This window comes from Triticum aestivum, chromosome 7B (genome assembly GCF_018294505.1).
Source record: "Triticum aestivum cultivar Chinese Spring chromosome 7B, IWGSC CS RefSeq v2.1, whole genome shotgun sequence".
In the NCBI taxonomy this organism is placed as follows: Eukaryota; Viridiplantae; Streptophyta; class Magnoliopsida; order Poales; family Poaceae; genus Triticum; species Triticum aestivum.
The window spans coordinates 195190891-195214902 of NC_057813.1; the positions used below are offsets into that span (position 1 = coordinate 195190891).

General features: G+C 48.5%; 1 protein-coding gene across 1 annotated transcript; it reads right to left on the reverse strand.

Annotated features, from left to right (window-relative positions):
• Positions 1–14489: 14489 nt before the first annotated feature.
• On the reverse strand, positions 14490–16355 carry LOC123161319 (uncharacterized). The gene is made up of 3 exons (XM_044579157.1): positions 16041–16355; positions 15037–15111; positions 14490–14923 (listed from the first exon to the last, which is right to left on the reverse strand). Exons 1-3 carry the CDS (start codon positions 16209–16211, stop codon positions 14870–14872), a joined length of 300 nt encoding a protein of 99 aa, XP_044435092.1. The 5' UTR covers positions 16212–16355; the 3' UTR covers positions 14490–14869.
• Between the last annotated feature and the right edge of the window lie 7657 nt (positions 16356–24012).

Consider the following 24012-nt stretch of genomic DNA (forward strand, 5'->3'; position numbering starts at 1 on the left):
AGTCACTTGTTGCAATCTCTAAAAAGACTTATATTTGGAAACGGAGGGAGTACAACGCATGCATGCATGCCGTGACTTTCCTTTTGATACTTGCATGTGTTGATTTGATGCACCTTGCCAAATTTTGACTATAAATTTAACTAACCAAATTTTCATGCATGTCACAAAAAATTACGGGGCTGTTTGGATTGTGACTATGTTTGTCTTATGTTGCCACATTATTTTTCCCACACTTGCCACACTTGCCTAACCTGAGTTGCTCAAATTGTTAGACACACTTTGGCTTGCCTAAGGGAATCTTGCCACAATTTTTGTGTCTATGACACATTATTTTTGTGTCTATGACATGTGGAGTAGAAAATATAAATAATAATGCATGTTGGGGCAACCCACGTTTCCGCTAATTTTAGCCGTGGGCTTGTTCACAATTTTTACGAGGGGGTGGTTGTTCATTTAATGGAGGGACTTGTAGTACCAGACTTGAACGATACAAAGTGCGACCTGGCACACCGTAACACCACTTGGAACAAGCGGGTAGCTATCTCAAAAAACAATCAACAACTAAAAAAACCGCGACCTGGCATGTAGTAGTACACAATTTTAAACGATTGTTTTGATGGAGTGAAAAAGGAAAACTACCCCACTACGTATATATAGGCCGGAGCCTCCGCGCTTGCTTGCTAGGGTTGCTCTATTCACACACTCTCATCCTCTCCAGATCTAAACAAGATAGGGGTAGTAACACTGTCTTTCTCCCTTCAAAAAACACTGGCTTTCTATCCTCACCGCTGGTTACAGATCCGGACGTATCCCCCTCCGCCGGTGAAGGGGAGGAGGGGCAGCGTTTAGGCCGTCGTCGACAGCGAGGGAGGAGACCCACTGCCGGCCGCACCGTTATCTCTGGCCGAGCGCCGGCGCGGGAGGTCCTCCGATCCCTTCGTCGTTGCCTGTGGGCGGATCCGGCCTCCCACCGCCCACCTATCCACATCCCGACGACTTCAGGTATATCTTTGTTCGAAACCGCCTTAGCTCTACTTCCCCAGCTCGCTACGTTGCTGCATGTGCATCATTTTCTACCTCTCAGCCCCTCTCGATCGGATGGTCCAACGTCACCTATTTTTTTCTATTTTTAGAGGTAAAGCTACTTCATGGAGTCGAATCTTGTACTCCCTCCGTCCGAAAATACTTGTCATTGAAATGGATGTATCTAGATGTATTTTAGTTCTAGACACATCCATTTTGATGACAAGTAATTCCGGACGGAGGGAGTACTTGGTTCAAACAAGAAATAAAGTGGGGGTGGGGGAATTTAGTATGTACATCGAACTTGGTACAAACAGGAAGGAAAGGGGGTGAAAGTAGTACAGACTGGTCATCCAACCGGTCTCTTGGTCGAAAAGGGAAATATAGGGGTAACACTGTACACAGTGGTATGACCAGGACTAGATTTGCTATCCACACATAGGAGTAGGTGGCTAGAGTGAACAAAAATGGGACCAACCCAGATATGTTTCTTGGATGTTTGTTTCTCGGGGCAACAAACTATGAATCACCACTTTATGCCCCTGTTTACGTACATGGTGCTGGACTGCTGGTGCACCCACTGTCCCATGCCCTTATACCAAATATTTAGCTGTTCTTAATCTAATGTCCCTGGTAAAAATGAAGCCATGCCACTGTTATAAGCCATGACAAGTTTAGCCAAATGTTTTTGCCTGTAATTGTTTGAGACTCTGACTGTTTCCTCTGTACCTTTTTGTGCAAACAGGGATATCCAATTCACCTGGTTGCTGTTGTGACCTTTTGGTGCACTGCACAAAACTCTTCTTAAAAGAAGTGACTTTTGTGCTGTTTAACTGGAATGTCAGAATGGAACAGTTGGTTCATTTCGGTGGAACTGCACAAAGGGAGATCTGTGTTCCAATCCTCATCATCCATATTGGCGCCATAACCTTCCTTTAGGTAAGAATGATATTTAATGCATGTGTTCATCTCTATTTTCCGACTGCCATGAGAAAATAATGCTATTTTTTACTAGTACACTTGTACTCCCTCACTGACAAAACCAATTCTGAATTAGAAGGCCAATCATGTACTTGGTTTCACCAACTGGTGAGGAGAAAGAGAAACAGAGCATGAAGAGGAAGAAGAAGAAGAATAAACAGTGCCAAGGCGATCTTGCTGAAGCCAGAGGCCTCAGTCGAGGCCATTCAAGGGCTCCGGCAACGACTACCTTACATGTGAGACGATCCTCCAGGGAGCCCTTCCACTTCTGCTGTCTCACTTAATTAATTAGGAGTACTTAAGTACCACTAATTTATTACTGCCTAATTTTCCTGTTGGAGTTAAACAAATCTTTAGTAGGACCCTATGCTGAATCATGTACGTGTGTATGTTTGTCTATGGAGGTGAATCATGTGGTGGAGCAGGGAGGGAATATTATTAGTGTCATGACATAATAGTGCTATTGTTTTGCATGTCAATTTATTGCCATTGGTTCAATGAGGCAATGTTTTGCGTATTGTCCATCATGAATTTGATGCTACTGTTTGAGTAATATGCTAATGTCTTCCTATCCTTTCTCACTAAGCTAATGAAGGTTTCACCTTGTTCCTACTTGTGCAAACAGGGATCATGTTGTGCCAATCATACATTTTAGTGGAACTACACAAGACAATACAATGAACTGTATCCCAGCCAGTGCTTTAACTCTGCTGGAAGTTCTTGATAATCTTTCGATATAATCTCAGCACTGGTAAACAAGAGTGATTTCAACCATACATTTGAAGTGCAAAAAAATATATACTATTGTGTGATTCCAGTGAGTGCTTTATCATCTCTTATGGGACTACATGAATAAGCTTTTTTTCTCAGGTTGGTACGGGCCTAAGGCCTTCATCCATATTAGTTTGCTGTCATCTCTATTTGTATCGTGCTACTGTCATGAGAAACTCCTTTATCTTTGCACGTTAAAGTTTTGCAACCTATGATAAATGGCAATGCTTTGAGTGTTGAGCTAATTGGCACTGATTAAATAAACTAATACCTCTCTTTAAGCAAGACTACTATGTTGCTAACTTTACCCATTAAGATAATGAGGGTGCTTCTATTTGTTAGTGTATGTTTCATCAACTAGTCCCACTATTACAGTAATCTCACTCTCTCAATATATGTGCCAACAGGGATGCTCGATTTTGGTGGAACTGCACAAAAACTGTGGGTGCTTCATTGCCTCGACAGCTTCCGTCCTTTCCTGTCAGTCGCTAATCTCGGCTTGCTTTCTTCCTTTGCTGTCAGTCGCTTGGCTTATCTCGGCTTCCAGTCAAAGGAAATAGTAATTGATATGCTACCTCACACAGGTTGGTACTGGTCTTTATCCTGATTATTGTGCCTGTCATATGTATTGGTAATTTGGTATTGTGCTACTGTTTGCCGATCTCATAAAGGAGTAATTTGGAGCCTGAACTCGCAGGCAAATCATTACATCGGGTGATTTCAGTAGAACTGCACAAAATGATCAGATGGACAGGTACTTATGCTGCTGCTATGTACTCCAAAGTTCACTCAGACAAGCATCGATGTTGACAAGAAGAAGTGCCTATATTCATTCGAGTATCAACCGGCGTCAACCAATTGTCAAACTCCAAGTATTAGGAGAGTGAACGCCAAAAATATTGCTTGGTGCATAGCCCAGAAAAACGCAGTCCAGTCTTTGCTCCCAACTTGTGCCTTTTGGTTATCGGCACATATGGTAGCGAACTATATGGCATGGAGTCTAAAGATTCCAGACAAGTTGGTTGACGCGTATATTCATCTGGCACTTAATCAGTCTGCACGCCAAGGATGCTCCATTTCAGTTGAACTGCACAAAAAATTTGGGTGGTTCATTTTCTCAACCGCCTCCTTTCTCGTCTGCAATGTAGAATTTTGGCGAGATACAGGACCAAGATGAGCCAGTAAACTAGTTGGATGAAAGTAGTGGCCAAGTTGCTCAAACCTCCCTCGGCACGAGGCCACTATTTGAGGATAAACCTACAAGCAAAGTTCAGATTGTCTGTGTTGCCTCTTTTGTACTTGAAAGTTTACTCGTACAAGAACTAATTTTAGCAAGAAGTACCTCCGATTGAACACCATTTACCAGTCTGTACTCTAGGTAATTAAAGTTCGTCCATGGATCATATTGGCTATGATCTCAATCATTTGGATGCGTAAACATACTGAATATGTGTATATGTGAATCTTTTTGTGAATTATGTATGAATATTGTCGTGTGATCTATCAATCATTTGGATGCATAGATAGCTTGTGTATATATGAATCTTTTGAGTTGTTGATAGTGAATGTTGGCTATGAATATGAACATGTCCTGTGAACCTGAGTTTGATACGAATGTTTACCTTTTATGTTGTATTATAACACGTAGGTCTCTGTTCTATTTATCTATATATAAGAATAATAATGTTGTGTTCAATTTATGTTTTCCCTTCTAACCACATTATATATATTTATATTATTACTATTATCGTATATTTTATAGAGACTTATATATACATTATAAAAACATCCCATGTGTTATTAACTTATAAAAGTAAATGTTTAACGGAAGTTGGCAAGGAAAATCCTGGTTGTTTTTGACTCACAGGCAAGGAAAATCCTTTTTTTCGAAATGGAACAGGCAAGGAAAATCCTGGTGATTGCGTACAAAAGCTTGCGAATATTTCAAGGACCAATTTAATAATAACGCGCTCATTTTTATTTTGAGCAATAACTCACTAATTTGTTAATTATATATATATATATATATATATATAATGTGCCTCTCCAGTTTATTCTTTGATATTAGTTGCTCCTTCTAACATAACATTATATATACAACGAGCCCACCTAATACATGTATTTCAAGGAAGTGCAAATGGGCTGGGATTTCTTACAAAATATAAATAGGCCTGATTGACACGAAATTATTTGTTCACCCAGCCCAGCAAATGGACTGTACATTCTAGAAAACATGGGTTAAATATATGCCACATTTTTGCAGGCTGACATGTGGGCCAATAGGTTGAAGCCTACGCAGGACGTTGTCAACTTGGTCAACAAATGATTGTGTCATCCACAGCCATTGGATTTATATCCAACGGCCGGCATGCACCTTCAACCTCTCGTCTTCTTCCTCCAGCGTCACCGGGACCGCCTAGTCCGGCCTCCGGTGGCTAGCGGCTCTGCTTAGCACGCGTCGCTACGAAGCGCTACCCCACCGACGGTCAGGCTATCCCTCCACCCCTCGACACCTCCTGTTATTCTTCATAGACTACAGCCCCACGCCGCAACAGAACTAGTTATAACCCTTCTCCTCCTCTCAATCTGCGACTCCACTACCGCGTCTTCCCATCTCTGAGTTGTTCCCATCCGGGGCCTCGCCGTCATCCACCGCCTCGCTGCGCTCGGTGCGGCGTGGTCAACAAACGAGAGTCATCCGAAGAGAACTATACGTGGAGAGCCTGACTGCTGGGACCCACGAGGTCCATGGTCGCATGCAAGGAAAGTTCCTCCTTATTAAGCTGAAAAAAATGTTTCCTCCACCTGACAGCTGGGACCCACCGGCTGTATCTTCGCACCAAAGGAAGTGCCTCCTTGTTTTGCGAAAAAAATTATTCATCCCATTGACAGCTGGGACCCGTCAGATTTGGTGGCTGACTTGTGGGCCTACTAAGCGGACGTGTACGCATGGCTTTGTCAACTTAATCAACAAATGATTCTAGCAGCTGGACCGTTAGATGTTAATCCAACAGTTGTGCTCCTTCTTCAACCTCTGTTCTTGCTCCTGTCTCCCATGGGCGGCACCTCGGTTGTGCTGCGGCGCACCCGAACCAGTGAAGTTTCCCACTCCTCTCCATCTGCGACTCCACTGCCCCGTATTCCCCATCTCCGGGTCGTTCCAGTCTGGGTGCTCGGCACGGTGTGGTCAACATGGTCAACAACCGAGAGTCATCGGAAGATGACTATACGTGAGAGGCTGACAGTGGGGACGTACCACGCCCATGGACGCCTGCATGCAACGGAATGCAGCATGGTCAACGTGGTCAAGGAACGACTTCCATCGGAAGTATACTATACATGGAGAGTCTGACAGCTGGGTCCACGGCCGCAGCAAGTAAGTGCCTCCTTATTACACGGAAAATAATGATTCATCCAACTGATAGTAGGGACCCACTGGACAGGCCACCGTATTTTACAAAAAAATGTTTGCCCCCTGACTGCTGGGACCCACCTGACGGGCCACCGTATTTCACGAAAAAAGTTCCCCCCGCTGTTAGCTCGGACCACCGGAAGTGCCTCCTTATTAAGCAGAAAAAAATGAATACTCCCCCTGCTAGCTGGGACCCACCTTGGTGGGAGGCTGACTTGTGGGCCCACTAAGTTGACGGGGACGGAGGGCTTTGTCAACTTAGTCAATATGAACGATTCTAGCTGCAGTGACCGTATGATGTCCATCCAACGGCCATCGTGCTTCTTCAACCTCTGGTCTTCTTGCTCCAGCCGCCCAAAGCAGCGCCGATCGTGTCGCCTGCTCCTGCCTCCCGTGGCCGGCTGTGATGCCGCGGAGGCCTCACCGCCCCCTACTACTCCCGCCGCTGGCCAGGCCATCCCTCCACTCACCCATGCTTCCACTGCCGCGTCTTCCCCGGCTCCGCGTCGTCCCCTTCCTAGGCCTCGCCGTCGTCCACCGCTGTGGTGCTCTCCACGTGGCGTGGTCAACGTGGTCAAGGAATGACTTCCATCGGAAGAGTATTGTACATGGAGAGGCTAACAGCTGGGTCCACGGCCACAACCCAGTTTTTTGTGATTTGCCAAGTAAGTCGCTTGGTCAGGCCTGTTGGGCTGCAAATCTTTCAAGACGAGGAGAGCATTCATTTGGCTGGCCGAGAAAATGGCCCATCAGTAATGAGAAATGGGCTGTACATTTTTAAAACACATCAAACTGGCAATTAGTTTCAAATATCTTTTTTTCATTTCGAGATTTTAAATTACATTAATTTTTATGCTGGAGAATTTGTTGGATTTTATATTGATATACATTTATTTTTAAAATCAGTTTGAATGTGAGTCGTTCGGGATTAAAAACAGTTCGGACCGCACCGAAATATGCAAAATTTTGTATAATTTTTAAACGTGGCCACAATATGGGCTGTAATGCTAACAAAAAGAATATGGGCTCCAAAAAAACCTTAAGAATTAGCAAATGGACTGTAAATTATTAGAAATAATGGCAGATGGGTTGTAGGCTATTTTCCACATATTTGAGGCTTTCCTAAAAAAAGGTTGACGCACAAGCAGTGACTATTGGATGTCCATCCAACGGCCGTCGTGCTTCTTCAATCTCTGCTCTTCCTGCTCCAGCCGCTCAAACAAGCGCCGGCGGGACTGCCTGCTCCCTCCTCCCCGCGGCCGGCTGTGCTGCCGCGCAGGCCTCACCGCCCCACCGTACTCCCATCGCTGGCCTAGCCATCCCTCTACTCACCCACACCTGCTGTTATTCTCCGGCGACGGCAGACGAACTAGTAAACCCTCGTACAGTCGTACTCCCCTCCGCGTGGGAAACAACTGCCCGAGTCTTCCCTGCCTCCGTGTCGTTCCCTTCCTAGGCCTCGCCGTCGTCCACCGCCCTGGTGCTCTCGGCGCGGCCTGGTCAACGTGGTCAACGACCGACATGCATCTGAAGTGGACTGTACGTGGAGAGGCCGACAGCTGGGTCCACGGCCGCATGCAAGGACATGCCTCCTTATTACGCGCAAAATAATGATTCCTCCACCTGACATCAGGGACCCACCAAAAGGGCCTCTGTATTTCGTGAAAAAAACGTTACCACCGCTGACAGCTCGGACCCACCAGCTATATCTTCGCACGCAAGAAAGTGCCTCCTTATTACGCATAAAAAAATGAATACTCCCCCTGTTAGCTGGGACCCAGTATAGTGGTGGGCTGACTTGTGGGCCTACTAAGTTGACGGGGACGGAGAGCTTTGTCAACTTAGTCAACATGCACGATTCTAGTTCCAGTGACCATACGATGTCCATCCAACGGCCGTAGTGCTTCTTCAACCTGTGGTCTTCTTGCTCAAGCCGCCCAAAGCAGCGCCGATCGTGCCGCATGCTCCTACCTCCCATGGCCGGATGCGATGCGGCGGAGGCCTCACCGCCGCCTACTACTCCCACCGCTGGCCAGGCCATCCCTCTACTCACCCACACCCCTATTATTCTGCGGCGATGGCAGCCTCACACTGCAGCGAACCAGTGAACCCTCGTACTCCTCTACGCGTGGACATCCACTGTCGCGTCTTCCCCGGCTCCACGTCGTCCCCTTCCTAGGCCTCGCTGTCGTCCACCGCCCTGGTGCTCTCGGCGCAGCATGGTCAACATGGTCAAGGAACGGCTTCCATCGGACATGGACTGTACGTGGAGAGGCTGACAGCTGGGTCCATGGCCGCAGCAAGGAAGTGCCTCCTTGTTACGCGCAAAATAATTATTCCTCCACCTGACAGCGGGGACCCACCGGACGGGCCACCGTATTTCACAAAAAAAATGTTTCCCCCTAACTGCTGGGACCCACCAGCTACACCTTCGCATGCAAGGAAGTGCGTTCGGGCAAAAAAACAAAATGATTCGCCCCCTGACTGCTGGGACCCACCAGCTACACATTCGCATGCAAGGAAGTGCGTCCGGGCAAAACAAACAAAACGATTCGCCCCTCTAACTGCTGGGACCCACCAGCTACATCTTCGCACGCAAGGAAGTGTCTGATAGTCGGGACCCACCTGGTCGAAGCGTACGTAGCGTTGTCATTCTGGTCGCGAACGTGTACGTACATATATACTGGTCAATGTAGAGGCATGCACGTGTCGTAGTAGAGGCACGCACGTGTCGTAGTAGAGGCGCACACGTAGCATGTACACGTACGTACAACGGCCAGTGCGCAAGAAAGAAAATACGGCCATGTATGTGTACATACGGGCGGGGTCTCGAACGCCTACTCGCGCATACGTACGACCAGGGCTAGTGTACATGGCTGGGTCGAAAGGGAGAAACAGCGTCGTCGTCGTGTTCATGGGGAGCCAGCCGGTTTGGCCGGAATGGAATGTGTCATCGTGTTCATCGGGAGGGCTTGGACGGAACAGGCGATGGAAACGAGGCCTGGCGTACCGCAGAACGGAGGAAACGGCCTTGTGTTCGACTGGCCACGTTCGAAACAGGATCCTGTTCATCGGGAGGGGTCTGGCGTACCGCAAAACGGAGGAAACGGACCTCCTACAGTCGAAACGGGGGTCCTGTTGATCGGGAGGGGTGTGGCGTACCGCAAAACAGAGAAAACGGACCTCCTACGGTCGAAACGGGGGTCCTGTTGATCGGGAGGGGTGTGGCTACCGCAAAACGGATGAAACGGACTTGTGTTGGAGCGCTACGATCGAAACGGGGGTCATGTTCATCGGGAGGGGTGTGGCGTACCACAAAAAGGGACTCCAGGGGATACTGTTCATCTCCACCGTTGACCTCCTCCAGCCTCCAGGGGCTACTATTCATCCACCGTCGACCTCCTCCAGCCTCCACCTGCGACTGTTGATCCACGGGCTCCTGTTCATCCAGCCTCCACCGCGCGCTACTCCACCGGCTACTATTCAACCACCCCTCTCCACGGGCTCCTGTTCAACCACCCCTCCACGGGCTACTATTCATCCACCCCTCCACCATCCACTGTTTATCCAGCCCTCCACGGGGTCGTCCTGTTCATCCAGCCCTCCACGGGGTCCTGTTCATCCAGCCCCAACCGGCTCGATCGATCGGGGTCATGTTCATCCAGAGGCAATGCCACGAGTCCTGTTCATCCACTCCCATCGCTCACTGTTCATCCAACCCCCCCCCCCACCCCCCCGCAACACTCACTGTTCATCCAGAGAGGTAGCATCGACCGGCTTCAGTTAGCAGCAGTAGCGAAGGAATTGCTCGATCGGGTTCAGTTAACACCCATCGATCGATCGCTCGGGTTCAGTAACACGTAGCCTGCAGTGCAATCGCTCGGGTTCAGTTAGAGCCCAATGCCCTCGCTCGGGTTCAGTTAGAGCCAACGCCTCGCACACACGCGCATATGTGTACGAGAGAAACGCGCATCGCTCGGCCCCGACCACCCACCGTAACCGGGAACTGCCCGAAATTTTCCTCGCCCTCGCTTCTACCATGTTTTTTTCCATCATGGATGGCCCAAAGAATGTCATGCAGTTGCGTCTCCGTCCCGCCCAGGACGAAAATCCTATTTTCTTTCATGATTTTTTGTCATAGAAGTAGGAGCCCACCACATCTATGATGATACCGGGTTTTGTCACAATTATCGTCATAGAAGTGTCATATGTATGACAGGAAAAAAATTCGTTCGGCCCAAAATGTCACGGATGTGTCTTTTTTTTGTAGTGACTCTAGATGCATGCTGGATAGCGGTCGATGGGTGGAGTAATGGTAGTAGATGCAGAATCGTTTCGGTCTACTTGTCTCGAACGTGATGTCAATATGCATGATCATTGCCTTGGATATCGTCATAATTGTTTTCTTTTCTATCAATTGCCCAACAGTAATTTGTCTACCCACTGTATGCTATTTTCTCGAGAGAAGCCTCTAGTGAAAACTATGGCCCCGAGTCTATCTTTTATCATATAAAAATCCTAAAAATACCTTGCTGCGATTTTACTTTATTTATTTTTATTTTGTATTTTTTGTCCGATCTATCTATCAAATACCATACAATTTAATCTTGCTCGTGACCGTCAATGGATTGACAACCCCTTGTTCGTGTTGGGTTGCAAGGATTTATTCTCTGTGTGCAGGTGCTGCTAACGAGGTGTTGCTTGGTTCTCCTACTGGATTGATAACCTTGGTTCTTAACTGAGGGAAATACTTATCTTTACTGTACTGCATCATCCCCTGCTCTTCGAGGAAATCCCAACGTAGTTCACAAGTAGCATCGTATATATTGGTCATTTGGTCGGATATGATCTGTGTGTTGGCCATTTGGCCAGATCGGATATGCAACTTGTTGGACGTATATGCTCTATGTGTTGGTCATATGGCCAGATCGGATATGCTACTTGTTGGCCGAATATGCTCTATGTGTTGGTCATTTGAGCGAATCAGATATGCAACTTGTTGACAATGTTTTTCTTTGTATTCTTTCCATGTGTGCAACTTATTTTTGAAGGTTGAGAAGAGAAACTTCATCCTCATGTATTGTTGGTAGAAGTTGAGTGGGCAACCTAAGTGAAATTTATTCATTGACAACTTTGTCAAGATCGCTGACATCGACACTAGGAAGAAGCGGGTGATCCAACTGACCCACAAAGAGCCGTCGAAGAAGGTTAGAAGAGAACTATAGGAAAATAAGTAGGAGGAGGAGAAGGATAAGCGAGAAGGGGCGACGACTAAGATGACGGAGATGTTCGAGGACATCTTGACGAAGGAGGAGGGATGTGTCAAGTGCTCTAAGTCAAGGAGGAATATAAGGTCGAGAGGTTTAACATCTTAATGGTGGCGACTGATAATAAGCTCAAGCTCGAAGAAGAAGGCCAAGCTCAAAGAGAAGAAGGCTGAGATCAAAGTCGCTTCGGAGGATTCGAAGATGTTGACCTTGAAGTGGAGGAGTTGGATGATGATGCAAGGATGATCATAGAAGCCGTCCATCTTAGGATGTTGAAGCGCTTGAAGGAGCAGCTAGAAACGGCGGAGAAGGAAGTCGTCGAGAAGGAAGAGGGTGGCGAGAAGGAGAAAGCGGTAGAGTGATCATAAGCTCCCATAGCCGGTCCGAAAGGGCAAAAGATCCATTTTTGCATGGACTACCGGACTGATATACTTTTGTGATTGGACATGTAAAAACTATGAACAACAGCCTCTTTTTGGTTGTGATCAGGCGCTATGCGATCGGACCCTATGCATTTGAATTTCAAAATGGCCGGGACATGGACCAATGTTTAGGGGATGCGGTTGGATGACCGGCTCCCACATCCATGTATGCGTGATAGTCCAGACCAGTCCATGGATGGACACTATGTTCATTTTGGGGATCAACATTGAAGATGCCCTAATGACGCTTTGGTAGCCTGCAGCATGGCTAACATGTACGAGCGATGCAAAAATAGTCCAAGAAATATACCGTTTGGTAGTCCGAAGAAATCTTGGCTCGCATGTTTAAAGCGCCTTCCAGTCGGCCCGCTAGGAACAGTCGAATCGGTTGTTTCCTCTCAGTGAGGCTCGCGGCGTGCAGGGGATGGGAATGCGGCGTCGAGCTCATGCGAACAGGGAGATGGGCGAGCTCGCGCATGCCTTTGGAAAAGCGGCAGGACAAACTGGGCCACCTCGCTGAATTGGTCTCGCTATTTAGACATCTTTGGCTCACTGCCGACCCCCCCCCCTCAAGCTCTCTATCCCACACGGACTCTTCACCGATGAGTAGGTAAGCAGTGCGTCTTCTATGACTGACGGTAGACAGAGGTGGAAATTTGTCTTCCTTCTCTTCTCCGGTATGTTCTACACCTCCACCCGACTTCATCGATGGATGTAAGTTCAATCACTACCTCCTCCCTAGTCGATAGAGCTTAGATCTGTGAGCATGTGGTAGCATTGTAGAATGTCGACCTGTGAGCATGTGATGTTGTGATATATAGTGGTGATGGATTGATAGTATTGCTAGGTTTTGCTTGAAGGCTTTGATGAGGCTCACGCTGTTTTCCATGTTGGTCCCGATGATACTATGGTAGAGCTGGTACTAGCTTCCGAATCAAAGTATGTGTACGCGTGCTAGTATGTTGAACTCTATGTTATGCTTTGATCTTGAAGATCGGTTGTAGGGGTATTAAACTTCATGACCCTGTGTATTATACATATTGTCCACGTGTATTTGATTTTCTTACTCTTCATGTGTAGTGTGTTTCACCAGTCTTGATGATAATGCTTGTAGGACATGAGCACCCAAGACTATAGCCAGACCATTGTCTTATCCCGGAACTTCTCTGAGTCCTATGTCGAGGACTCCTAGCCTCCGACTAATGAGCAGATGCCTTCAGATTCAGATATCTTTGAGTGGCATTCTAGGCATCCAAGATGTTGTGCTGGCTATGCCTAATGTTACTGCTACATATAAGGCAGTCCTCAAGGCCGGGAAGGCAAAGATGTCTGGTAGGAGGAACACAATGAAATGGCAACTATTTATGTTCAACTTTGTGCTTGGCAAGATGTGTGAGCTCATATCTAGTGGGATGAGGACCGGCAAGGGCTTTAAGGAGGTGCACTTGAATTTTTTTTTGTGAAGCTGGTGTTCAAGTTCTTTGGCCAAGAGGTCACCTCGACCCAGGTCTACAACCACCATAGAAAGTGTAGAGCCAGATGGATCCACGTGTCCAGGCCGAGAGACCTTAGTGGCGCACAATGGGATTAGGACACCTACAATCTTGTTGGAGTCAGAGCACTACCAAGGCCACACTAGTCTTAGCTCACACACCACTTGTTTAACCTTCTCTAACATGCCAACCACAAACTAACCATACTGTGTTTCTTTATTAGGACCACCCTAAGGACACAAAGTTCCTCAACATTCCCATCAGTTACTCGCAGATGCAACGAATATTCTCATATGGGATGGCTACCGACAAACATACCATGGGCTCCAACGAGCCTCTCGGTTCGCCTATGCCTGAGTATCCAGACACCAGGAGTCAGAGACCATCGTCCTTGATGGTCTTGAGAAGCACGTTCCTATGATTGACAGAAAGAGGAAGAGGAGAGGTATGATGGACAAGAAGCTCAGCATCTTTCGTAGCATGAATTGATAGGAAGAGGAAGAGGAGAGGTATGATGGACAAAAAGCTCAACATCTTTCGCAGCATGAATGAGGCCGTCAAGGAGGTGGCAACTGCCATTAGGGAGATCAAGCATGTCGAAGTCCACCCTTCCCTATACAATGTCATCATGGAGCTAAGATGGCTTCAGTCATGAGGTTCTGATGACAGCTGTTTAGCCACTGCTGGACAATAGTGCACAAGGGCTTGGATTTGTTGGCTTGGGGGACGACCATTGAGTGCTCTGGCTTAGGACTTGTCTGGGCAAACACTACTACTAGTGTTGTTTCTGGGTGGTGAAGGCGCACATGATGATGATGATGATGACATATGATGACGTACATTTTGTGGTAGCTAGGGCTTGAAAATTGTGCTGGCTTGCATATTTTGATGAGGCGGTATATGCTAACTGTAGGGGAATTGTGCTACGCAACAAAAAAAAAATTGTAGCTCAGCCTTTGAAAGATGCTCATAAGAGTGTATCTGGTATGTGTACATTCCATCTCTCTCTAAACACACTTGAAGCACCTAATGCCGAGATGCATCAAAAGAAAATACAGATTTGTTCCGGCACTTCTGTAATCGAGCAGTATCATGCTACACACAAACAATTGCACTCCCATCATAGATAGTGGATTTATTATTTAGCATGTTGGAAACACTAGCAGAGTAGCAGTGACGGTATCACAATGCACGGATTGTAGCGTCTCCATACACCGATTTCTGAACATCTAGCACTTACACATTTACATTTCCAGTATGATTCCTCGTGTCTAACAAAACGGTATCCGTCCAAACAAGCAGGAAACTCGAAAGATGAACGCTAAATCACTCAAAACGAAGAGACTCACAGCAACAAGACCTGCCTTACTAGCATGAGGAAGCAACCTTTTTGACGGTATATGCTTATCATGTGGTAGCAATCAGGCTTGCAGAAATCCCATATTGGGACATTGCCAGTTAAACGAATGCCACATTTGGTACAGGATGTTCTCAGATGAACTAGTTGTCAGACTTCGGAGGATCCTTCTTCTTCCCATAAGTTAGGCCAGTGTCCTGGTGACATTACATGCAGTAGTAGATAAGGAATCAACTTGCAGAACCAGTTAATGGAATAGCTTGTTGTCTGGGTCTCAGGGATCTAGTGAAAGTGAAGATACAAAGGTTACCTGCGGGTCAGGAATTGGTTTCCGTTTCTCGACATAACGGTATGGATCCGAGGCAGCAGCTAGAGCAGCTCGTTCCTGTGAAAAAAAAAGGCATATACCATTATCAACAGAGTGGAAAGAAAAATCACCAGATTAAACATAATAGCAAGAGTGGAGAAGCATGAAATATTAAGATAACACTGCAACAATTTGAAGTAATTTGGTGCAAAAACATAGGTGGACGAAATGGAACGAAAACAGACAACTTTTATCAAAGAAAAATCCAGATAAAGAAAAGTAATAAGTAATAACTGCTTATCAGGATAGATGAGACATGAGTAACTGCTAGAACATTTGGTTCTTTTACCTGTAGGTAAACAAGGGTGTCTTACAGGAGGATGAAATTCCTAAATCATGCTTTTGAATAGAACAAGTGACTGTTTAAACAGGACAACACACAGCAAGTGGCAATTCAGATTATCATTTTCAATATGACGCAAGAGCTGAACATAGCTGTCCCACTTTTATAAGAGGATGCCATTTATTCACTCTATTTGGTTTGCCACTAATAATATTTCCATGAACGAAGTGTTTATCAAAATACATCATCAAATTATTCTTGTTGGAAGGACATATTAAGATTCACAAGTTTAACTTCCCAAGCAACAATAGCTCAACCATGTAAAATGTCATGACAGACACTAGCCGGCTGTAATTTCAATGGTGTTTCCTATGGTTTAAGTTTGGCAGATAAAATGAAGTTGACAATTAGTCAGTCCCTACCAAAAGCTAAGACAGCAGCACCAATTCCGAGTAAGCCAACGCACAGTTCCTAGAAGTAAACAACAAGCTCTTGATGCCAGCGCCTATACACGCATCATTTCGACAATTTCCTGGAATTAACAAAACGGCTTGTAGAGATGTGGGCAACTGCATCCTGCGGCGATCTCATCCGAGAAAGCGATATGTCCAGACCGATCCATCCACGAGAGTGCGGTAACAAGAATTATCAAGGGGAAATCGACCTGCTGCTCCTTCTGGAGCTGGCGCGCGGGTCTGACCCAGAGGTAGTAGGCGAGGGTCCCGGCGACGGCCCAGGAGGCGACGTTGGTCCACCCGCGGACGCCGCCCAGCGCGTTCCCCACGAACGACCGCGCGCTCCCGACCCTCCGGCTCCACCCCTTCGCCGGCACCATCTGTAACGCTCTCCGAGACCCTCACCGGCGGGCGGCGGCCTCTCCCCGACCGCTTCGTCCTGCGTCGCCGCCGACTCCCGAATCTCTGACCCCTCTCGATCGCCTCTGTGTCTCGTATTGGTCCGCAAGAAAGGGAACGGAATGCTACTGCGCGATGTAACAGAGTGGACGGCCCATTTGATCTACGAAGTACTAGGTCTAGAATTTACCAGACAAAGTCCATGAGAAGCCCAACTCGAGGGCTCATACTGGGCCTGAGCCCATTGTGAAGGTGCCGATTTGTATCGGTCAGACAGAAATGTAAGGAGCCTGATGAAGGAGCCCCTCAAGGGTCATTTGGACTGGCCTTAGAGCGCGCCATTTGGCGTGCTATCAGCAGCCGTCACGTGTCGCTCTGGGTGTTCACTTTAAATTTTAATTTTTTTCACGTGTTTTCAGCTTTTTAGATGTTTTTCTCAGTTTTTTTTGGCTTTTGAACGGTCTTTTTTAGCTTTTGGATAACAAAATTAAAAAATTTAACAAGAAAAAAATGCATTTTCTTTTTTTATTTTTGCTTTTGCAAGAGGTATGGATTTACTTCCGCGAGAAACATGGTCGTGCCTCTAAAAAAACATTTTTTTTACTTTCATGAGAGGCACGGCCGTGTCTGTCAAAAAAGAAAAAAAATTCTTTCGCGAAAGGCACAAATGTGCTTCCGCGCCGTGCCTCTCGGAGAAAAATGTTTTCTTTTTTTTCACTTTTAAGAGACACGGCCGTGTCTCCTGAAAAACGAGAAAAATGCATTTTTTTTTCTTTCGTGAGAGATACGGATTTGCCTCTGCGAGAGGCACGACCGTGCCTTTTGGAAACGAAAAAAATAGATGTTATCTTTTTTCTTTCACGAGAGGTACGGGTTTGCTTCCGCGAGAGGCACGAATTTGCTTCAGCGAGAGGCATGGTCGTGCCTCTCAGAAACGGAAAATAATATGCCTTTTTTCTCACGAGAGGCATGTGTTTACTTCTCGTGGAGGCACAAATTTGCTTCTGCGAGAGGCACAGTCACGCCTCTTTCAGAAAGAAAAAAAATATGCTCCCAGTTCATTTTTTGGTCTCGTTTTTTCGTCCGTTTTTGTGTGAAGAAAATAGTTCGTCAAAACATATCCACCTGGGATCTAGTTTTAAATATCTCAACGCGAGGAATCCAGCGATGAAAACGGTTAAAGATTTGGACGCACAGTTTAAAAGATAAAAGATTTTGAATAAACGAATCTACCAAAAAAGGAAAAAAATGACAGGTTGCGACAAGAGGCGCATATAGTGCGCCATTTGTCGCAATCAGAGGAGGCAAGAGTGATATTTGCAAAGAGTGCATCTTAATTAGTGATTTCACAAGATATATCATGGAACGCGGATTGTTTTCCCCTTCTCGCTTCATTATATGGTTGGCCCATTTGTTACCTCACTCCTTTCGATTAGTTCGCTGTTTTATTCTATCCGTGCTTTTCTTTGTCATTTGGTTTTCTCTACTTCTTCAATTGTTTTTTTCCTGGTTTTATTGCCTTTCATCGTGTTTTTGTCTATTTACCGATCTCTATAGTTTATCTTGTTTTTTTATTCAACTGTTTTCTTTTGGGCTTTTTGCTTCGCTATAAATTTATTTTTCTTTTTTGTTTCACCTTTTTCTTTCGGTTTCCTTTCATTATTCTTTATAGTTTGGTTACCTTTGTTTCTTTCTTTGTTTTCTTTTTTTTACTTGCCTTTTCTGTTTGTTTCTTCTTTTTGTCAATTATTATCGGTTTTATTTTTTGTTTAACACATGATAACTTTTGTCAGTACACATTCAATATTTTTTGCATATTGTAAACATTTTTTTAAATACATAATTAACTGTCGGCGTTCTGGAAACGGGGGTCCCCAGATTTGCCTGTCTGCGGCCTGCAGCGCAGCTCAGCCAGTGGCCCAGTACGGTTCGTCTTCATCAACCAACGCTTAAGACCCTCGCGAGGGGCCAAGCCTCGCGGGACGGACGACGCAAGGCCTTCTCAGGAGTGGCCTCATCAGGCAGGCTCGCGAGAAGGCGGAGAGATCAAGGCAAGGGGTACCTCGCGAGGTGCCCATGATGCAAGCCATGCCGATCAACCCAGGCGGGCGCCAGGCAGGCGCCTGCCCGCGCAGTGTCCTCGTTTCCTTTTTGGTGCAAAGGGGGCAAGCGCAGGCGCGGAGTACTGAGGCATTAGGCAAAGGTTTTCATATCGGTGCAACGAGATCAAGACCAGCAGAGCGGCAGGACGGAGGTCATCATGGAGCCCAAGACGGCGTCATCACCAGCACCTTTGGCAGTCGAAGACCACCTTTAGTCAGGATAGCTTGTACTAGTTGTGCCCTTTCAAAATGGACGTTGTTGGATCCCTTCCCGCTCAATATTTGGGAAGAGGACCAGGGCCTCTATAAAATAGGGCTAGCCACCACAGTAGAAGGGGATCGAATCCTTCCCAAGCAGGACACCACCACAAGAACACCTCTCCTCACGAGGTTGTTCTTCCTATGTACTGTTCATCATCAGCCTAAGAGGCAATCCACCACCACACATTGATTAGGGTATTACACCACGACGGTGGCCCGAACCAGTATAAATCTTCTGTCTCTTGTGTTGTTCATCGATCTAGCTTAGAAACCGCGGCGAGGCTGAGGGCATGTTTCGGTAGGGAGAAGATCTTCGTGTGCACCCCAGTGTTCGAACCTTAAGGGTTTTGCCGGAACCCGATATCCGACATTTGGCGCGCCAGGTAGGGGGAGCGCCGAAGCTCTTCCTTCCGTAGACCCGCTCTCCACCAACACCACGCTTCACCCTCATGACAGACAACGCGCCTCCGGCTCCGGCGGCCGGCTCCAGCACTGGGGCCAGGTGCTCCGAGCCTTGGCCCCCGCCTTACGGCAGGTGCAGTGGCCGCACAAGTTGAAGCCCGAGATGCCGCCGCGCTATGATGGCGCGGCGGACCCGCAACCTTTCTTGCTGGCATACAAGGAGGCCGCCCTCAAGGCTGGAGGCGACGACAAGGTCATGGCCAACTGGTTTCCCATGGCCCTCACCGACGTCCCGCGTGTTTGGCTGCTCAACCTGCCGGCATCTTTTCTGGCCTCCTGGGAGGAACTACGCGGCCTCTTCCTCACCCACTACGGGGCGTCGGCACTCCCGGTCGTCGCAGCCCTCCTAGGCGGCTCGCAGGCGCCACCCTCAGACCGCCACACCAAGCCGTTCTTTCACCAGATCGGCGCCGCCCTCACGCGGCAAGGAGCTCCTTCGGGTTGGGCGGCACCCAAGGCCAACCTGACCTTCAACTCGGGCGATCACCCCGTCAACACCGCCTGCTCGGGTGCGCTCCCGATGCTCTGCACGTCCACCATCTGCCAGTTGGCCGTCACCAAGACCCTCATCGACTGCGGCGCCGGCCTCAACGTGCTCTCGGTGGAGGCCTTCAGCCTCCTCCATGTACCGCTGGAACGGCTCCAACCCAGCAAGCCCTTCTCGGGCGTCGGAGGCGGATCCTCCAGCTCCCTGGGGCAGATCCGCGTTCCTGTTACCTTCGGCACCCACGACAACTTCCGCACGAAGCTGGTCGACTTCGACATTGCCCACATTGGCCTCCCGTACAACGCCATCCTCGAATACCCTGCCTTGGCTCAGTTCATGGCAGCGGCCCATCCGGCCTACAACCTCATGAAGATGCCCGGGAGCAGCGGCGTCCTCACCGTAGCTGGAGATACCAAGGAGGCTCTGCTGGCGCTCAAGCTCGCCCTCAAGACCGCCGCGGCGGCGCAGCCCGCTGGCACGGACGCCTCCAAGGTCAAGGGGGTTGCTCCGTCCAAGAAGAAGCAGTTGTTCACTCAGGATAAGGCGGAGACCAAGCAGGTGCCAGTTGAGGAAGACGGGTCCTTGGGAGCCACCTTCACCATAGGTGCCAACCTCGACCCTGACCAAGAGGAGGCGCTGGTAAAATTCTTGCACGCGAACAAGGAGGTGTTCACGTGGGAACCCAAGCAGCTAGCGGGGGTCCCAAGGGAGGTGATTGAGCATCACCTGAATGTGTGCCCCAATATACACCCCGTGAAGTAGAAAGCCAGGCGGCAATCCACCGAGAAGCAGGCCTTCATCGTCCAAGAAACCCGTAAGCTGGAGGCGGCGGGTGTTATTCGCGAGGTTCGCTACCCCGAATGGCTGGCGAACCCCGTCGTCGTGCCAAAAAAGGGATGAAAGGAGTGCATGTGCACCGACTTCACCAACCTCAACAAGGCCTGCCCTCGAGATCCATTTCCGCTCCCCCGCATTGACCAGATTGTCGACTCCACCGCCGAGTGTGACCTGCTGTGTTTCCTGGATGCGTTTTCGGGTTATCACCAAATCAATATGGCGGTGAAAGACGTGGAGAAAACAGCCTTCTTGACCCCATGCGGAGTGTACTGCTACACTTGCATGTCGTTCGGGTTGCACAACACGGGCGCAACCTTCCAGCGGCTGATGCACATCACCTTGGGCCGGTTGCTCAGGAGAAATGCCGAGGCCTACGTTAACGACATTGTGGTGAAATCTCGGGAGGCAAGGACCTTGATCCAGGATTTGGAGGAGACCTTCGCGAGCCTCTGCCAAGTGGACCTGCGACTCAACCCGGAGAAGTGTGTGTTCGGCGTCTCTTTAGGCAAGCTGCTAGGCTTCCTCGTGTCCCATAGAGGGATCGAGGCCAACCCAGAGAAGGTCAAGGCAATCGAAGACATGAGTCCGCCGCAAACCCTTAGAGAAATGCAGAAGCTTGCCGGTCGCGTGACTGCGTTAGGACGCTTCATCTCCAAGCTGGGGAAGCATGCCCTGCCGTTCTTCAAGCTGATGAAGAAGAAAGGCCCGTTTGAGTGGACACATGAGGCCGACCAAGTGTTTCAAGACCTCAAGAAATATCTGACCAGCCCTCCGGTGATGATGGCGTCGCGCCCTCTCGAGTCCCTGGTGCTCTACCTCGCCACCACTCCCTACTCCGCCAGCGCAGCCCTGGTGGCGTTTCGGAAGGAACGCCAGCCCAGGGCCTCGTCACGCCCAGCCGCGGCCTCAACCGTAGCGACACAAGACCAAGAAGGCCTCGTGAGGACTACGGCCTCGGCAGCTGGAGACCAGCCTCAGCAAGAAGACGCCCCCAGGGCTGAAGAGGCCGCACCAAGCAACCAGGCGCTGGGGGCTCCATCGTCTCAGGAGGCGCCTCAACCTCCGGAGGACACAGGCTCCGTCAGCACACCCGCCCTCGTCGAGCATCCGGTGTACTTCGTCGGCACGGTGTTGCGGGATGCAAGGGCACGATACCCCATGCCTCAGAAGCTTTTACTCGCGCTCTTGGTGGCCTCGTGTAAGCTGTGCCACTACTTCCAAGGTCACCCCATCAAGGTCGTCTCAGCCTACCCCATTGGAAAGGGTACTCAGGAGCCCCAACTCCGTTGGAAGGGTCGCCGAATGGAACATCGAGATGCAAGCGTTTCAGTTGGAGTTCAGCACAACCAGGGTTGTCAAGGGAGCCGCACTTGCTGATTTTGTGGCAGAATGGACAGAAGCGCCAGGGCTCGAGGCGGGCGAAGATCGGTCTCTCTCCCCGGGAAGTGAAGCACCTGACGGCTGGGTCATGTACTTCGATGGAGCATTCTCGCGGCATGGCGCGGGGGCCAGTGCAGTGCTTATATCCAGCAGCTCTATAGCTCTGTTTCCAGCAGGGCAAGAAGGTCTCCAACAACATAGCAGAATATGAGGGCCTCATAGCAGGCCTGAAAGCCGCAGCAGCACCGGGAGTGAAGCGCCACATCATCAAGGGCGATTCATAACTCCTCGTCAACTTCTCCAACAAGGTGTATGAGCCAAGGGACGAGCACATGGAGGCGTATCTTGCGGAAGTACGCAAAATGGAGAAGCAGTTTTGGGGGCTGGAGTTGCAGCATGTGCCCCACGACACCAACCAAGAGGCTGATGATATCGCCAAAAGGGTGTCCAGGCGGCTGCCTCAGGAGCCTGGCGTTTTCGAGGAGCGGCTCTTCAAGCCATCGGCGGCACCGTCACTTTCAAGCACAGCACAGCCTCGGGAAGAACTCCCTCAGCCACCTACCACAAGATCCTCGGCCTGTGGCCCGACCTCGGGAGCACGCTTACTCTTGGCACTGGAGCCTCAGGAGGGATGCTGGACCACGGAATTCAAGGACTACCTGATGCAAGGGACGCTACCAGAGAAAGAGGAGGACGCGGAACGCGTGGCCCGGCAGGCCACGACCTACTGCATCCAAGACGGTGGGCTATACCAGAAGCGGCCAAATGACGCTTCCCTACGTTGCATCTCCAGGGAACAGGGGAAGGAACTGCTGGCTGACATACACGGTGGAGATTGCGGAGACCACTCATCATCACAGACCCTCGTCGGCAAGGCGTTTCGCAGCGGGTTCTACTGGCCTACGGCACTTGATACGTCTCCAACGTATCTACTTTTCCAAACACTTTTGCCCTTGTTTTGGACTCTAACTTGGACTGACGTTGTTTTCAGCAGAACTGTTATGGTGTTATTTTTGTGCAAAAAACAAAAGCTCTCGGAATGACCTGAAAATCCACGGAGATAACTTTTGGAAAATATTAAAAATACTGGTGAAAGAATCAAGGCCAGGGGGCCCACACGCTATCCACGAGGGTGGGGGGCGCGCCCCCTCCCCCTGGGTGCGCCCCCATACCTCGTGGGCTCCCTGGTGCTCCACTGACCTCAGCTCCAACTCCATATATTCACGTTTGGGGAGAAAAAAATCAGAGAGAAAGTTTCATCGCGTTTTACGATACGGAGCCGCCGCCAAGCCCTGATCTCTCTTGGGAGGGCTGATCTGGAGTCCGTTCGGGGCTTCGGAGAGGGGGATTCGTCGCCGTCGTCATCATCAACCATCCTCCATCACCAATTTCATGATGCTCACCGCTGTGCGTGAGTAATTCCATTGTAGGCTTGCTGGACGGTGATGGGTTGGATGAGATTTACCATGTAATCAAGTTAGTTTTGTCAGGGTTTGATCCCTAGTATCCACTATGTTCTGAGATTGATGTTGCTATGACTTTGCTATGATTAATGCTTGTCACTAGGGCCCGAGTGCGATGATTTCAGCTCTGGACCTATTATGTTTTCATGAATATATGTGAGTTCTTAATCCTATCTTGCAAGTCTATAGTCACCCATTATGTGTTATGATACGACAACCCCGAAGTGACAATAATCGGGATACTTCTCGGTGATGACCGTAGTTTGAGGAGTTCATGTATTCACTAAGTGCTAATGCTTTGGTTCGGTTCTCTATTAAAAGGAGGCCTTAATATCTCTTAGTTTCCATTAGGACCTCGCTGCCATGGGAGGGTAGGACAAAAGATGTCATGCAAGTTCTTTTCCATAAGCACGTATGACTATATTCGGAATACATGCCTACATTACATTGATGAATTGAAGTTAGTTCTGTGTCACCCTATGTTATAACTATTACATGAGGAATCACATCCGACATAATTATCCATCGCTGATCCAATGCCTACGAGCTTTTCACATATTGTGCTTTGCTTATTTACTTTACCGTTGCTATTGTTACAATTCCTACAAAACTGCTATCGTTACTTTTGCCACTGTTACCATTACTATCATACTACTTTGCTACTAAATACTTTTCTGCAGATACTAAGTTATCCAGGTGTGGTTGAATTTACAACTCAACTACTAATACTTGAGAATATTCTTTGGCTCCCCTTGTGTCGAATCAATAAATTTGGGTTGAATACTCTACC

Bases quoted from the DNA above. Each gene is read 5' to 3' on its own strand.
- LOC123161319 (XM_044579157.1), bottom strand. From the start codon at position 16,211: ATGGTGCCGGCGAAGGGGTGGAGCCGGAGGGTCGGGAGCGCGCGGTCG. The intron at 15,112-16,040 runs GTCGATTTCCCC...TTTTTTTCACAG, and splicing joins AGCTCCAGAAGGAGCAGCAG to GAACGAGCTGCTCTAGCTGC. The intron at 14,924-15,036 runs GTAACCTTTGTA...TAATGTCACCAG, and splicing joins AACCAATTCCTGACCCGCAG to GACACTGGCCTAACTTATGG.